Genomic DNA, 15515 nt, shown 5'->3' with positions numbered 1-15515 from the left:
AGAAGGTCAAAGGGAAACGTGAAGATGGAAGCTAGTTGCTAGCAAGAACAGAACGAAAAAGCTTTTTGACCGTAAGCATAACGTAACGTAAACTGCTAATGTAAAGTCTAGACAAGTCAGTATTTTCAAGAGGATTCTTGTCTGAGAGAAGCTCAGGAGGAATACAGTTTATGGATGAAAATCAACGACTTGGATGTAGAAGTTTGCCAATAAATTGTTATGACATGATGTCCTGATCTCCGTCCGTCATTGGATTCATGATTAGCAAACTAACACATAACTAAAGAAATACAAAAAGTGGAATTATTGAATATTTGTTGAGTCAAGGCAAGTTCTATGTTCTTCTTAGCATGCTAATTAGCTTTGGATTTAAGTAGATGTTGCCACTATAGATACTATAAGGTCCTACTAAATGATGGACTATGACAGTTGAATTTCACCATGGAAGAAGAGTACTGCAGTTAAGATGTGAAGAGAGGGGAGAAGTGTGTTAACTTTATTAGCTGTGACCGCAGCTTTATAGCTCTGTCTGTTGGTCGGTCGGATGGTCGGTTGGTCCACAAAAAGTGTCCCACCCCGTAGCGGCTACAGTTTTTGCCCCAGGAGGCAGAAATTTGGCATGGTCATGACCAAAGGTCGAGCTGAGTAACTTTCAGCTTGACCTTTCAGGGGGCGTGGCGATGGGCGTGGCCTATCACAAAAAGGCACTCCCAAATGGATTCACAGATTTGCACAAGATTTTGTGGAAAGGTTGGTCATGAAACAAAGAAGAGGTCACGTGTTTGTGTGAGGGTGTGTGCGTGGATGCAAGCACACGTGTGCGGTCGCAGCTATTGCGGATTCGCGCTTGTTACAGTCAAAGTTCAGTAAATCATTCTAATGTAAATTGCCCTTATATTCTGGAAAGTGTTTGATTGCTTTTCATTGTGGGCATTTTTTTTCTGAGCTAAGGTGATAATTTAATTGGATCTTTGGAGAACTTCATAAAATACTTCACTTAACCCAATGAGATCTAAGTCCCTTGTGCTCTGAAAATAAATTATTTACAAGGCACTTGCAATAAGGTACAGTAATTGAGAAAACACTAAGAAATTGTAATCTAATTTTATTGGATGTTTTTGTTACTCCAATACTGGCTGAAAAATATTTAAAATATCGAAAATTACATTCAAACTGTTATTTATCGACCAGGGTGTAGGGTTTGAAGATTCCATTGGTTGGCTATTAGCCCCGTTGGGAAGTACCAAGGTTTTAAACATGAAGCCAGTAAAGTGAGATGCGATCTAGTCAAGGAGCTGTGATCTGGGGGTTTAGTGAAACAAGTAGAGAAATTGACTGCAATAGCTAAACCCTTATTTTTGTCATACCTGAAGGTCCATCTGCGCTTTCACACTTGGATTTGGATGAATCTTAACAAATTTGTAACCGAAAGCATATTAGTCGTTGCAATATGTCACAAAGGTCACAGTGGCTCCTGATTGATTTACAAGGGCATCTCTGTGTGTACTATGCACAATGTATATTGTTCTGGAAAAAGGTGTCGTGGACAGATGAGACTAAGATTCACTGATACAGGTGAATCTTTACTAAGAAGCACCTGAAAGACCTGTAATTTCTACATGGTAAAACCAAAATGTACAAAAATACCCTTAAATACAAAATAAGCTGAGAATGTGCACTAACCATGTGTGAATTGTTTCATTATAGATCTAAAATTGTGAAGGGCTGAGCCAAATAAAAACAAAAATACAAATAACCATAACATCTGACGCTGATGATTGAAGCCATTACAGCCATCAACCATTTTTTAAAAAGATTTCATCATCTGCGAATAGATAGGCACTGTCGGAAGACTAGAGAAGCTGAATATTATTTTTACATGAATATCAATGTTACACTGTGGTAGTTTAAACATTGGAATTTTCATGTTTAGTTAAAACAGCTTTCAAATTTCAAATGTAAAGTCAATTTAGACTTGAATATTTTACATGGTGAGTCTTTTATGATAAAAAAGAATCGTAATAAATCCAGACCAGAACATTACAATCAGTAGTCTGTTTGTACAATGAGTTTACTTATTTAAGCCTCTTTAAGCCATGAATTCTATTAAACATGATTATTATGATTTGGCTGAGAGCATACTACTAGACATATAAATTCAGTGCATGATGCATTCTGTTTATGGTAGTAATAATGACATCAGATTTTATTATTGAAGCAAGAGCCTTGTCTTTGGCATTTTAAACAGCATTTAAATTTTTTTTTAAAAAATAAATAATAACCTGTTAAAATATGTGTCACTTTAGGTGAGTGTTAATGCAGTATTGATGCATTGCAATGTTTGAATTCATCAGCCACATTAGGACTCATTAGGATTTGTTTGGGGGAATTGAGAGGGGGCCTGTCCAGGACAATTAAATAATGCTGGGTTTGTGACTGAGCAGTAAATTGGGTTATGGAATTTTTTTTTAAGTCTGTGTCTTTTTTTCTCTTTTTGGTATGGCAGCAGTTTACTTTTTAATGAATACAGTGCTTGATGTAAATACAGCAGTAGGTGCAGATTGAAAGCTCTTGATGGGATGAATAGAATGGTCTTATTTCTTATGTTCTTATGCTAAATATTTATATTTTTATCATTGTGCATTAGCAAATTGTAAATATTAATGATACACAACCAACAAATGCAAGCACAGGTGCTTGATTTGAATAATAACGCAGTAGACTCAACGCTCTGAATTAGATCTGCCAAGTGTAACAACATTTTCTGGCATGGTAATACAATTAGTTGAAATTTGCAAGAAACTCAGTGTGCAGTTTCCCTGATTTTAATTGGGTAGTTAAATGGTAAAATAATCATTGAAGTTGCCAAAGAGAGACCTTTTTGATGTTTAACCAGTGAATGGTCTGGGCATTCAGCTGCAATAAACTATTACAATAGTTTATTGCAGCTGAGAAAAAAGCATTACAGTTGCATGATACAATTTAATCATAATTGAGACTGCATTCAGTATTAGAGATGTGTTGTCTAGTACATTTGAGTGTCATTGAGTGTATATATATATATATATATATATATATATATATATATATATATATATATATATATATATATATATATATATATATATATACACATACACTTCTGGGGCTAAAGCCCAGTGGTTGTAAAGCTCCATGTAAAAGCCAGAATTTGTAAAGGCTTATAAAAGGATGTCTTGCCTTTGTGCTTGTGCAGACGGAAAATACATATTCCACACTCTAGTCCAAAAGATATAGTGTCTTAGAGAATATGACTGGATGTTTGTGGCAGAAAGCAGAAAGACTGGTAGGTATGTGTGGGAACAAAACAGGGTATTCCTTCTTAACTATCGTTATTGATGTTGTTTTCTATACAATTTTCTGTGGATTTATTGGCAGGTCGTAAAACCAGATTAAAGGCTTATACCACATCTGATTGATCCTATACAGTTTGTTTCCAGTCAATTTTTGTAGATGCATTGACAGTGAGCCAAACATCCATGCAGATACATTTCCAGTCTTTTATGACCTAACTGTATATCATCAAGACTCAATCTAATTTTGAGTAATGAACAGAGTAGTGAACAACACAGGAGAGCAGAAAAATGTTATTTTAAACAAAACCCTGCATAGCCTAATACCTAGACTGTTACCGAACTTCAAGTCCAACACAGTAGCCAACCTGATAAGGGCCACAGCTTCAGCTCAGTACAAAGGGAAAGCACTTTATACCCTGTCCAAATGCAGAGCCATTTTGGCCAGACACAGGGCAATCTAATTTCAAGTTACAGCCCAATGAGCAGGAAACCAAACAAATTTGATCTCAACACCCAAAAGGTGAGGACACAATAGCACTTTCAGGTAAACAATAAATGCTTATTACACTGCACAGTGCTGTACAGTCAGAGGACACGCCACCCCAATCAGACTTCATGCCTTATGCTTGCAATATCCAAGCACTGAAAATTTAACTGGGGTCTGGAAACTTCTTAGAATAATTGGGAGAGTTTCTTATACATTTTAGAGACTGTCTAAGAGTGATCCAGCAACCCTGCCAGGAATAGAAATGAAAACACTCTGGTGATGATTTGCAAAAGTCATGCAACCCACTACAAACAGATCATAAAAAATGCATACCAGTATGCCTTTTCTGCAAATTAGTAGGCACTCAACAGTGTGAAATGTCTGATTGCTGAGTTCACCAAATAATTTGTGAAGAAAAAAGGAAACATTTATTCCTTGCTTTTATTTGTATGTGGAAATTAGAGACAGCTGTTGATAGAATGGAACTCTTGAGTTTGTCATATTACTTTGTAAAAAAGGACCCTTTGTTGTGATGGTAACTACTTTTTTGTAGCTTATGTCTGCTCCTAATAATAATCTCTGTATATTTTTTAATATGGCCCCTAAGGTAATGTACTGCCAACACAACAACCTAGTGATTGACAACATCACGTTTTTTGAGATGACTCCATCCATTAGTCTCAGAATTGATGTGAATAACTCTCACATGATTCCCAACACCATTAGAAAAAATAATAAAATCAGTTCATGCCAATAAATGTCCTAATATTGATAACCAACCATTTATTTGATAATAGAGAATAAAATATTAGTCAGCAAAAGTTGATTTGGTTGATTTACTTACTTTATTTTTATCAAAAAATATTTTTTGAAAGCAAAAATATATAAGTTTTGAGATTAAATATTATTAATTGATAACAAAACTATTTGCATTGCAAACAAAACTGAATACTATTTTTGTTTGCATGTTAAAATCTTTGGTTGCATGTTGACATTTTTGTTGTATGTTGAAGACATGATGGGATCTGCGCAGAGGTGACAGAGATGCATCTTGATTGGCCAGTCTACTTTGGAGTGACAGTTTAGCTATACCCACTGCTCATTCCTAGACGTTACTGTCTAGTTATTGGCTTTATCCCATCAGGAATCTTCTAATGGTGCTGACAAAATGACATGCAGATATTTGCTTATGGGTGGCATATTATTATATGTTACTGTATGTAACAGTATAACAGTGAAAAGGACTACAGTAAAATGGACATTTTGAACCGAAGTTACTAATGCTAGGAACTGTGGTTGAACTACACATTAACTATTGCAATTCCTTATAAACTTACTAGAAAACGGATCACCTGAAAGAGTGTAAATCCACAATAATACGTCAGTATACTCTTGTTCTTTGTAGTTTATACAACATTCACATACATTAGGGTAAAATCCAGTGGGATTAAGTAAATCTGAGATACTGATTAAAATGTGTTTTAAGGTTTTTTTTTTTTTCCCCCTGTGATTTTAAATCATGGTCCATCTTCAGTAAATATAATTCCTTTTTCAAATTATTCTCTTTCATTATGTATTGAATATCAATATCAGATCCATGACCCATTCTGGGCTGGACATGGCATATGTTACTAAAAGCTTCACATTTTTGTAGTTTCAACTACAAACAGTGTAAATGTTGATGTGGAAATGACCCATTGCACATGTTAGAAGAAGAAGAGCAATTAAAGAAAAGTTTCCTATTCAGCTATTTCAGATGACTGTTTTTGTCATTTGCTATTATATTTATTTGGATGAGGGGAGGGGATGTTTGCGGGACCATGCTTAATATTCTTTTATTTTAAATTGCATCTCCAAGTGTGCACCGTTAATGTAGCGAAGGCAATTTTCATTCTTACAGCTTGCGTTTTTAAAACTTTCTCTTCAGAATGCTTTCATGATGAATGAACAATCACAGATTGTTCCGCATCCCCTAAAATCCGAACATTACCAGTCTTTCTCAAGTTCATTTTAAAAACTGTAATGGTACAAATACTTGAATCTATATTTCCAAGTTGAAATGATCCATAGGGAAAAATATTGTTTCTGCATTAAGCACTCACTTCTCTAATGGAAGATGTTACAGTATGCTCATTGTTAGTTTCTACATTATCATTAGCTTCGGTGTCTTGGATCTTAATTTCTAGCTGAAACTATGTGAGGAAAGGAAAGCTGAAACCAGTGTTACACTTGACATCTAACAAAAATGGTGCAGCTGACAAATACCTTTCACAGTAATAGGAGCTGATTTCTTTGTGTTACTTCTATTTAATTGTGTTAACTTTTTTGCAGTTAGTTCTTCACTTATTTCAGTCCACTAAGAGTTTCCTTTCTGTATCAATCACACTTGAGCCCACTTTCCACATACACCTTTGTGAGCTAACAGTTTATATTAGTTTTGACTTGAGCCAGATTGAACTGCCACCCCATGTTTTATTATCCGGCGTTCTGTTCAAATCCCCTTTGGGGGCCGCTGGCCTCAAGGGATGACTCCGCCTCACACCACTGACTGTAGGAAAGACTACTGTCAACACTTGAAGAGAGGCTCTAAAAGCGATCATTCAGCATCAAGCTGTTCAGCTGTTTCTCAGACCAGGGAAATAGGACACAGGTTTCATCGGTGGACTGACTGGCACATTACTCCTGCCCCTTGTGTTATACACTGCCTGGCCAAAAAAAAGTTGCACAGTCTAATATTTTGTTGGGCCGCTTTTAGCTTTGATTACACGCACATTCATTGTGGCATTGTTTCGACAACCTTATGCAACATCACAACATTTATTTCCGTCCAGAATTGCAGTTGTATTGTATTGACGACAGGAGAGTCTAACCACTCCGTAAAGCCTTCTCCAGCACATCCCAAAGACTTTCAATGGAGTTAAGGTCAGGACTCTGTGGTGGCCAATTGATGTGTGAAAATGATTCCTCATGCTCCCAGAACCACTCTTTCACAATTTGAGCCCGATGAATCTTGGCATTGTCATCCTAGAATATGCCCGTGCCGTCAGGGAAGAAAAAATCCATTGATGGGATAACCTTGTCATTCAGTACATCCAGGTACTCAGTTGACTTCATTTTATTGCCGCATAACGTTGCTGAGCCTAGACCTGACCAATTGAAGCAACCCCAGATCATAACACTGCCTCCAGAGGCTTGTACAGTAAGCACTGTCCAAAAAAATCCAAATGGCAACTTTTTTTTTTTTGGTCAAACAGTGTATATCCCCTGGAAAATGTATTCATGTTTTGCATTTAAACAAATTATTTACAGAAACCCATTATCATTTTAGGTAACTACTGAATACAAATATGAATCAGTGATTTAAGAATGTTGCTTTCTTCACATTACATTTGTGGGAATGAATCTACCCTTCCATGTTATATGTTTAATATTGTAAACAACAGTTGTTTCTGATTGTATAATTGAGATTTTTATTCCTAGTGGGAGAGTAATATTGCCTTGCAAATGCATATTTTATGAGAATAAATAGTGACAAAGGGCCTGAAATTAGGAAGTGCAGGAGCAGCCTGATACAGAGAAAGGTCACTGGTAAATCCCTGGGCCATAGAGGATTGCATGGAATAAAAGGGACACTCGGGGAAAATGTTTCACCCGCTCTTTTGTGCAGTGTCCTTTATTCATGGCAAGACCATCTGAGATGGGAAAAGGTCTACTGCTTGATGAATTAGTCCAGATTTAATTCAGTGTTTCTTCTTTTGTGGAAATTAATTTTTATTCATGAACGAATTGCTTGGAAGGCATTGTAATGCATGTTTATATCTTTAGTGTTTGGCTAAGCCAAATGGTAATTTACTTGTAGCTGGTTGGTATTCTACACCTTGATATTCTCGTAATGAGTTCATATCAACCTTCACTTATTCTATCCTCATCACTAATGACGAAGAGTCAGGGACATAAATTAATAATATAACAAACTCAAAAGGGCATCTTTTCTTTATGAGCTTGAGTTTGAAGTTAATGCATATAAAGTCAAAATTGCATTACATAATGGCTTATACCAGTGTTTCAGCTGCATCTACAAATGCAGAATACAACTCAGACATCTATTGTACATTTGCCCCCAACAGTCACAGTTACAAAGCAAACTGCCAGTTTCTCAGTTTTGAACATTTGCAGGTGATATATTTACAGAATAGCACCTGCAAATGTTCTCAAACTGCTAGTTTGCTTTTCTTTTCTTGAAGTGGGAGAACTTGAAATTAGAAACCACACACTGATCTGATTTTTAAAAAATGAAGATGTCTTGCTGTGTCTGTAAAAGTCTTTATTGCACAAGTGTTCCCTTGCAGAATACAGGGATTCATTTTCATATAAGGTGAAAATGAAAACAGTGCTTACATGAAAATGAATACAAGCTGTTTTAAAGGGAATGCTCTTGAAAACAATGCTTAATAAATGCCACTGTATGATCAAATACTGACCTAGTGAATTTTTGCACTCAACTGCAAAACCCTGACCCTATTGCCGTATCATTTGTGGTGTAGAAATGCAGTGGGAAATCTAAGCAGGATGTTTCAGCATGAACTAAACGCCTGGCATGTGCTTCCCTGCAGTGGATGGCCTTTATAATGTCTTTATCTTCCATTCACCTCCTACAGCAGTATTTTTTAATAATGCACATTTTAATAGGTGAGCTATGATTCCTCTCTCTCTCTCTCTCTCTCTCTCTCTCTCTCTCTGATTACTGTTCTCTTACAACAGCGTGCTGTGGAGAAAACATAGTTATTCTTGATTAACACTGCAGGGTAAGATTGATTCTGAAAAACAGTAAATGACTTTTGTATGGACTTTTAAAAACAGGTTAATGAAAAGGCTCCTGTCATTGATTAGTGTGAACTGTGATACAAATTTGATGAGCCTTATGACTGTTGATCAGATTTGTGGAATCATGAAAATGAAGTATCTGAAATGTTCAGATACTTATTCAATCTAAAGTAGCCTGCTTGGCAGAGATGCAATTGATCTTGAAGAATTGCTCAGTTAATGCTACAGTATATAGCCAAATAAAAAAAAAGATATGATTTCTGGGGTCATTTTCATTTCTGATGTTTTAGTGGGATACATGCAATGGAATTTGTGCAGTGCACTGCTTCCTTGCGTAGTCTACCAACTACCATCATTTCATCCTACCGGTTCTAAAACCTACATAAACTGACTATAATTGTGCATTTCCAGGTGATGTGTTTTTGATGTACTGACAGTTTTTCTGACAGTGGTCCTGCAGAGGAGTGCTTAACATTTCAAAGATTCCATAACTCCTGACATCTTTTTTGGCTCATTCAAGCTCATGAAACAGCAGGCGATCTGCATACAGTGTCCTTACACAACAAAGTGCTCAATTGAGACGCTTTCATTATACAGCACTGGGCTGCATCTTGTGAGTAAAGCACTAGATTCTACTGTACCAGTAGTTTTCTTCAGATTACTTGAAACTTGTCATGGGTCTCATTTAACTTCCAGTCACAGCTCAGTCAGGGAAATGTGCCCATCACACCAATGGTGCAGTAGCACACTGTTTTGCTTCATTGTTGTCAAGGAGCTGGCATCCATAATTTGTAACACTGCCAATCAAAAAAGACAAGGTGGTGAATGGTGTATCTTCAAAAGGCCAGGGGTACAGATTCCCTTGGTCTCCCCCATAAATGACTTGTGTCACTTACAGAACATTTCCAGTGCATTTCTGATGGTGTGTTTATGGGTCCCTTTCAGTAAGGTTGACTGAATGATTGCCTGGACACTATAATCTGATATAGATGTACTGGCATGATAATGTTGCAGTTAAAGCTGCACAAGCAGGAACCATAGAGAGATGGTAACAGAACACTCACTGCAGGATGTCAAACAAGCAACGAGCGGAACACACAGAGCCTCCTGCCACAGGTATAGTGAGAAAGAGAACAGGATGCCAATTAATTTGTTAGTATGGTAATGAAAGCGAGCTTCAGCGCCTCCAAACAAAGGGGCCCCTTCAACGCTTGCCACCCTGCAGGATGTTTAATTAATGTGAGCATAGCTACGCTGGAGTGCTTATCTCAGTGAGTGTTTATTCTGTACACTTACTACGGTGCACATCATTACGATGCAAGCACTGGCAGAGGCAACTAATCAATAGTGCCCATGCCTTCTCCAGGTGTGTGTGCTGGGGGCTGTTCTCTCTGTCACTGCTGGAGATCCAGTCTCTCCCCCTCTGAGCTGCAGTATCTGCCTGTTCCCCAGTACACACCCATGCAGCAGTGGACTGGCCATTAGAACACACAGAGACATGCTCTGAATGCTTAATGCAATGTTTACATTAGAATATATCACTGGCATGCAGTACGTATATTTTAAAACTTGCCTTGCTAAATTGTGTTAGTTGGATTTAATATTAATTGTTTGAGATGATGCCTTTGAAAAAATGCAGGATGCTGTCCAGGATATGAGAAACAAGTGATGTTGTGTTTTATTTGCCAGCTGCTGTACCACTTTATAGTCATCCCATGCCAAACAGCTGAAGCTAAGAGAGGTTAGGCTTAGTTCATGCTTGGGCGACTTCCAGTAGAAGCAGGTTACTGCTGAAAGCGATGACTGTGTGGGCCAACAGGGGGACCTCTTCTAGACAAATCTAATGCCCCTGAATTGTGATGGAGCACTACTGCATAGATGGTGCCATTCTTTAGATGAAGCATTTAGCTGCAGCTTTCTGACTCTGTGATGAATAGGTTCCATGGCCTGGTATATATAAAAAGAATAGGAGTTTTACATGGTGCCTGGTCGAACTCCAGGCTGGCTCTTTCCATTTCCCTTTATGTCTGCCTGCTCATGAGAGGAATACAGACAAATATCATCGACTTTGTACATATCACCATAATTTTGGGTCCCAATTTGAAAGCATTGTGCATAATTGACATTTTTAAAAGCTGCATAACCCCATTTTAAGCAGTTTATAATCTACACCTGCAGCTGCGTGGCGTCTTTATTGAAACTTAGCCTTGGTGCCACTGCAGTGCAATGTTGCCGATTGTGCTTAGTCAGCTGTTAACCTCAGAAGAGTTAGAGCCCCCACATTCTCACAGCATCATCCCTCTTGTAATCAGGTTCTATAGTAACCGAGGGGAACCAGGTGTGGTGCATTTGCCTGGACTTGTGCTATACATCTTTTTCAACAGACACCTCCGTTCCACCAGATTTATTATCAGGTCTACTTATTGCATGGATTTTTTTTGCCCAGTGCAATAACCGTAGCAAGGACACTACTGTAACTCAATTCATCCAATGCATATGGCATTTAGCCTTGAATATTCTTAGTCATTTAGCATGTTGAGTAAAATCTGTTCTGTACCCTAACTAGGCACAGAGTTCTACATCTCTTAAAAGGATTAGAATAAAAATGATGCTATGCAGCCACTGGACTGTAGTCTTCTTGTCCGATAATAACACTTATAAGAACAATTTAGCGTCTGGTGTTTATAAGTAGCGGCAAATAGAAGCCTTGGTCTGAGATCACCTCTTTATTTGTCACAAGTAACACGTGACCTGCTCTCTTTGCCAATTCTTTTTCTTTCAACAGCCTCTCCTGTATCACTGTTCTAATGTACTATTCTTAGAAGAGCATTATTGAATGCAAGTTCCCACTTGTAATGTATCTTTCTCAGTGGTATCATATTCTATGAACTATTTTCACAAATGTTTCTTTACTGCATTGTATGCAGTGTATGGAGATGGCACCATTTTGTCAATTAGAAAAAAAAACCTTACAGTAAAAGTCTGTTCTGACATCATACTATCCTACATACCTCTGAAAGGATTGTTTAGGAGGTAACAGAGGTGAGTAGTGAAAGGAGAGGAGAAGATAAATCTATTGAGTGCAGCAATGTAATCTTTCACTGTCTGAAATGCTTGTAAAATGATGCTTGCTTCCCTCTATGGTCCCGTTAAGAGCTGTGCTGTGTAATTACCAGATTGCTTGACATAGATGACCTTTCTTGCTCTTTATCATCCTGAAGCACCAGGGAGAACAGAGTTCTAAAAAAAAGTTTAAAAAAAAAATGTGGTGTGGCCTAGTCCTTTTACATGAAAAAGAGTAAAATATTGACAAGGAATTCCTTTTCAACTCGCTAGATGGTATAACCTTCCATAGCACAATCAGGGTGTGACTACATACTGTAGGAAGCAAAATATGCCAGAAAGAAAAGCTGATGAAAGTTAAGCCCCTCGGTCTGCAATTCATGACATTATCTTGTGATAACAAAGCATAGCATATCTTCAGTGTTTCAATTAAGGTTGTATAGAGGTATACACAGAGAGATTATACAGGTATAGCAGGGGAGGTGAAAATAAGTGCCCTTGTCCATTATGCACATCAGTCAGCAGTATAGTGTAATGGTTAAAGACCTTGCTTGTAACCTAGAAGTTGTCAGATAAGACACCGCCATTGTACCCTTTAACAAGCCAGTTTTTTCATCAGCTTTTAACATTAAATAAAGAAGACTAATATTTGTCAGGGTTGAGGCGCACAGAAGGGACTTTCAAATCTTCAACACATATGACCATTGCACAGCTACAAGAACATACTATGCAAAATTGGGTTTAACATATAAACTGTCTGCAACTCCCTTCACAAGGGAGCTGACATTCTTACAAAAGTTTACTACAGGCCAGCTATGAAATGTTATATATTACACATTACTATTGCTGATTTTATTCTATTTTATTCTCATTTCTCTTTATTGTTTTGGTCTTGCTGTATTTATTTTGTATTCTTATATTCTTTTTTGTTTGCTTCTGTTTATTTTTAATGCAAAGGACATTGTGTTGCATTTTATGTATGAAAGATGCTATATAAATAAAGTTTATTATTATACCTATTATTATTTAGAGACATGGCATACAAATCAGTGCTGACTGTAGCCAGAATTCCCACAGGGAAAAGCTTAATTGGCCATACAGCCAACCGTGGAAGGAGGGTTTTAGTTGACAGAGTATTCCCAGACTCAGAAGACAATACCAGCTCTATTGGGCATCTGAAATCTCACTGCAACAGCTGTCAAAGATATGGTACATTGGCAGCTCTGCTCAGCTGGTGGACTGAAATATCAAATGAAGTGCCAGCTAGTTTATAATTGCAGTTGGGCATTCCAACTTTGATAATAAATACAAAAAGGAATCATGCAAACAAACAAACAGGTTTGTAAATCAGTCACTTTCTGAGAAATCTGTTACAATTTCAAAAGATGTAACATAGCAAATTATGGAATTGAATGTCTATGGCGATTGTAGATGATTAAAGCCTGTGCCATATTCTATAAGAAACCTTGTTGATTTTTTAAAAGGTGATTGGTTTCTGAGAGATGAGTCTCTGGAAGATATGGTTGTACTTGAAGGAGATATGATATTTTTAGATTAATTAATTTGTACCATTTTACAAATTATATATTTGTATATTTCACACCTCTTTACACTTTAGCTCCTGAAGACTAAATATTTCTCTTGAAGATTGTGCGGCAACAGCCTGAGCACATAAATATGCTCTTGTATTAATTTTCTGAAATTGTTTTGTTGTTGTAATTATTAGATCAACCATATACAAATCTGAATAAAAATGTCTCATCATTCCAGAAAAATATAGAAATATGAGCCAGCATAAATATTTCCTACTCATTGGGTGATATGGATTTATCATGATTCTATAATCTATTGACTTTAGAATGATACAATGATATAGAAATATGCACTTATGCCTTAGTATCATTACAGATATCAAATTAGTTAAATTCTGTCAATAAATGGCATCAGGAAATACTATTGGTTTGTAAACAAGGATGGTTAGAAAATACTGGGTCTAATTTGTGCTCATCTAGGTAAGGCACTCATCTAGGTAAGGCACTGGTCTAGCACTTGGTTGGACCCCACTGTCCTGGATTAAATTCTCACTATGCCAGTGGCAACTGTGGCTGTTAGCCCCACAAGCATAATTGGTGGTAGCGTCGTTTTAGAGAGGGTGCAGGTTCAGTCGTCCGAGATCTGTGTCTCATCACTCACTAGCCACCCCTACTAAATGCATGCCTGCAGTCTGCATCTTAAAGCTGCACATTAATTGTTTTTCTCCAGCTCATGTCTGTGCGAGCTTCCCATTTTTAACAAATAATAAACTTTTGAAAATCCAGAATATTCAGTTATCACATGAAGCTATATGAATATTTCATAAATGCTTTAAATACTGCTGTAGACTTGGACAGTCCATTGCAATGAAATCATTTGTGTTTTCCCATTGACTGCTGGCAATAGAGGGTTCTCCTGTGACTGTGTCATGAGGTCAGACCCAGAGAGGAAACACATTAACTCCACTTTGCTGTGAATCGGGGAACAGGGCTCACAGCCTACCTTTTATTTTTGCAGTGAGGAGGTTGTATGAAACCCTGATACATAATCAATGGTAATGGATCAAAGTGCACAACCTCTGGAGGTGTGTTATAATGGCATCAACAGCCTACTCGGGTGCTGCCTTTCACCTTTGCCACCTTGCCTTTGCCTCTTCATGTCATTGGTCTACTCCACATGTTATTTTTTAATGATGTGGACTTGATTCAGCTTAAACTTGCTTTTAATAAGACCTGAGTAGGCAATTCTCCTTTTTCAATTTTTAAAGGTGGCAAGGTCCCAAATGAATGGTCTAACAGGCTGAAGGGTTTTATTCTAATGATCATTTATAATTCTATAACTGGAAAGTTAGGTTTGGTATTTTATGTTTTTCCTGAATTATATCATTTGCATTTTTGGAAAGAAATCTGGAAAATTAGTGAAAAAATGGTTTTGAGATTAGCATGTTTTGCATAAATTGCATTTGAAGCCATAGAGTAATTAGACAGCTTGCTATAGACAGGAAGCCTGGCCAACTGTAGCCTACTCTTTAAAGGCATGAACAATTACATTTTCAATGTATTTCATTTGTGGTGTAGAAGTGCCTAATTGGTTATATCATAAAACGAATCCAAGCCTCAATCAGTAAAATTTCAAAACTTTGGGACAGCAAAGTTAGCATACCTTTTTTTATAAAGCTAAAGCGGTTCACTAACAGTAGTTGCACTGTAACCCTGAACAACATCTAATTTTAAATATTTGTAAACATTTATATATGTATTTGTGATGACCTGCCTCCCATCTATCCATTTTGCTTGATTCTGTTTTCTAGGAACCCAACAGTGGCCAGGGCGGGCGCAGAGCCATCATGGTAGGAATTCATATTCCATGTAGTTGAGTTTATTTCCCCAGGCCTCTGGAACCTGTCTGTGTTTGTGGTGGATGTGCAGTCCAGATCAAATGACTGAGAACCTATGTGTTTGTGTGTCTTGGGTTCTTGGCTATAAAATTGCCAGGCAGTGTTGTATATTTTTTTCCCCACAGCCTGCACCCAGAGACTGCTCTGCTGTACTCACGTCCTTGCACAGCCTTGTTCCTGGAGCTGGTCTGTCATTTCCGTTATTGGTCAAGAAGATTGCTGCTAAGGCATGGATAAAGGCAGCTTTGAATGATGTTACTTCTTGTTAATTAAAGAAGACATCAGATAAATCTGTGCTTATCCTTGCTAGCAATGCAGTGAAGGTTTTCACTTGAGAAGATCATCCAAGGAGGACTCCAACAGTATGTCAAAGGAC

The 15515-nt window shown here is 37.4% G+C and overlaps 1 protein-coding gene across 7 annotated transcripts in view; it reads left to right on the top strand.

Annotated features, from left to right (window-relative positions):
- LOC118216480 (protein shisa-6) overlaps window positions 1-15515 on the top strand; it is an 86332-nt gene that overhangs the window by 44379 nt on the left and 26438 nt on the right. For 4 of the 7 annotated variants that reach the window (XM_035397712.1, XM_035397694.1, XM_035397657.1 and 1 more), the window contains exon 5: window positions 15053-15091. The exons of the other annotated variants lie outside the window; for them this stretch is intronic. In XM_035397712.1, coding sequence (XP_035253603.1) covers window positions 15053-15091 — 39 coding nt within the window. The remainder of the gene's footprint in view (window positions 1-15052; window positions 15092-15515) is intronic. 7 annotated transcript variants of the gene reach the window in all.

The sequence above is a fragment of the Anguilla anguilla genome, chromosome 2 (assembly GCF_013347855.1).
Source record: "Anguilla anguilla isolate fAngAng1 chromosome 2, fAngAng1.pri, whole genome shotgun sequence".
In the NCBI taxonomy this organism is placed as follows: Eukaryota; Metazoa; Chordata; class Actinopteri; order Anguilliformes; family Anguillidae; genus Anguilla; species Anguilla anguilla.
Note: the sequence above shows the minus strand (reverse complement) of the source record. Positions and strands in the feature narration are given on the sequence as shown.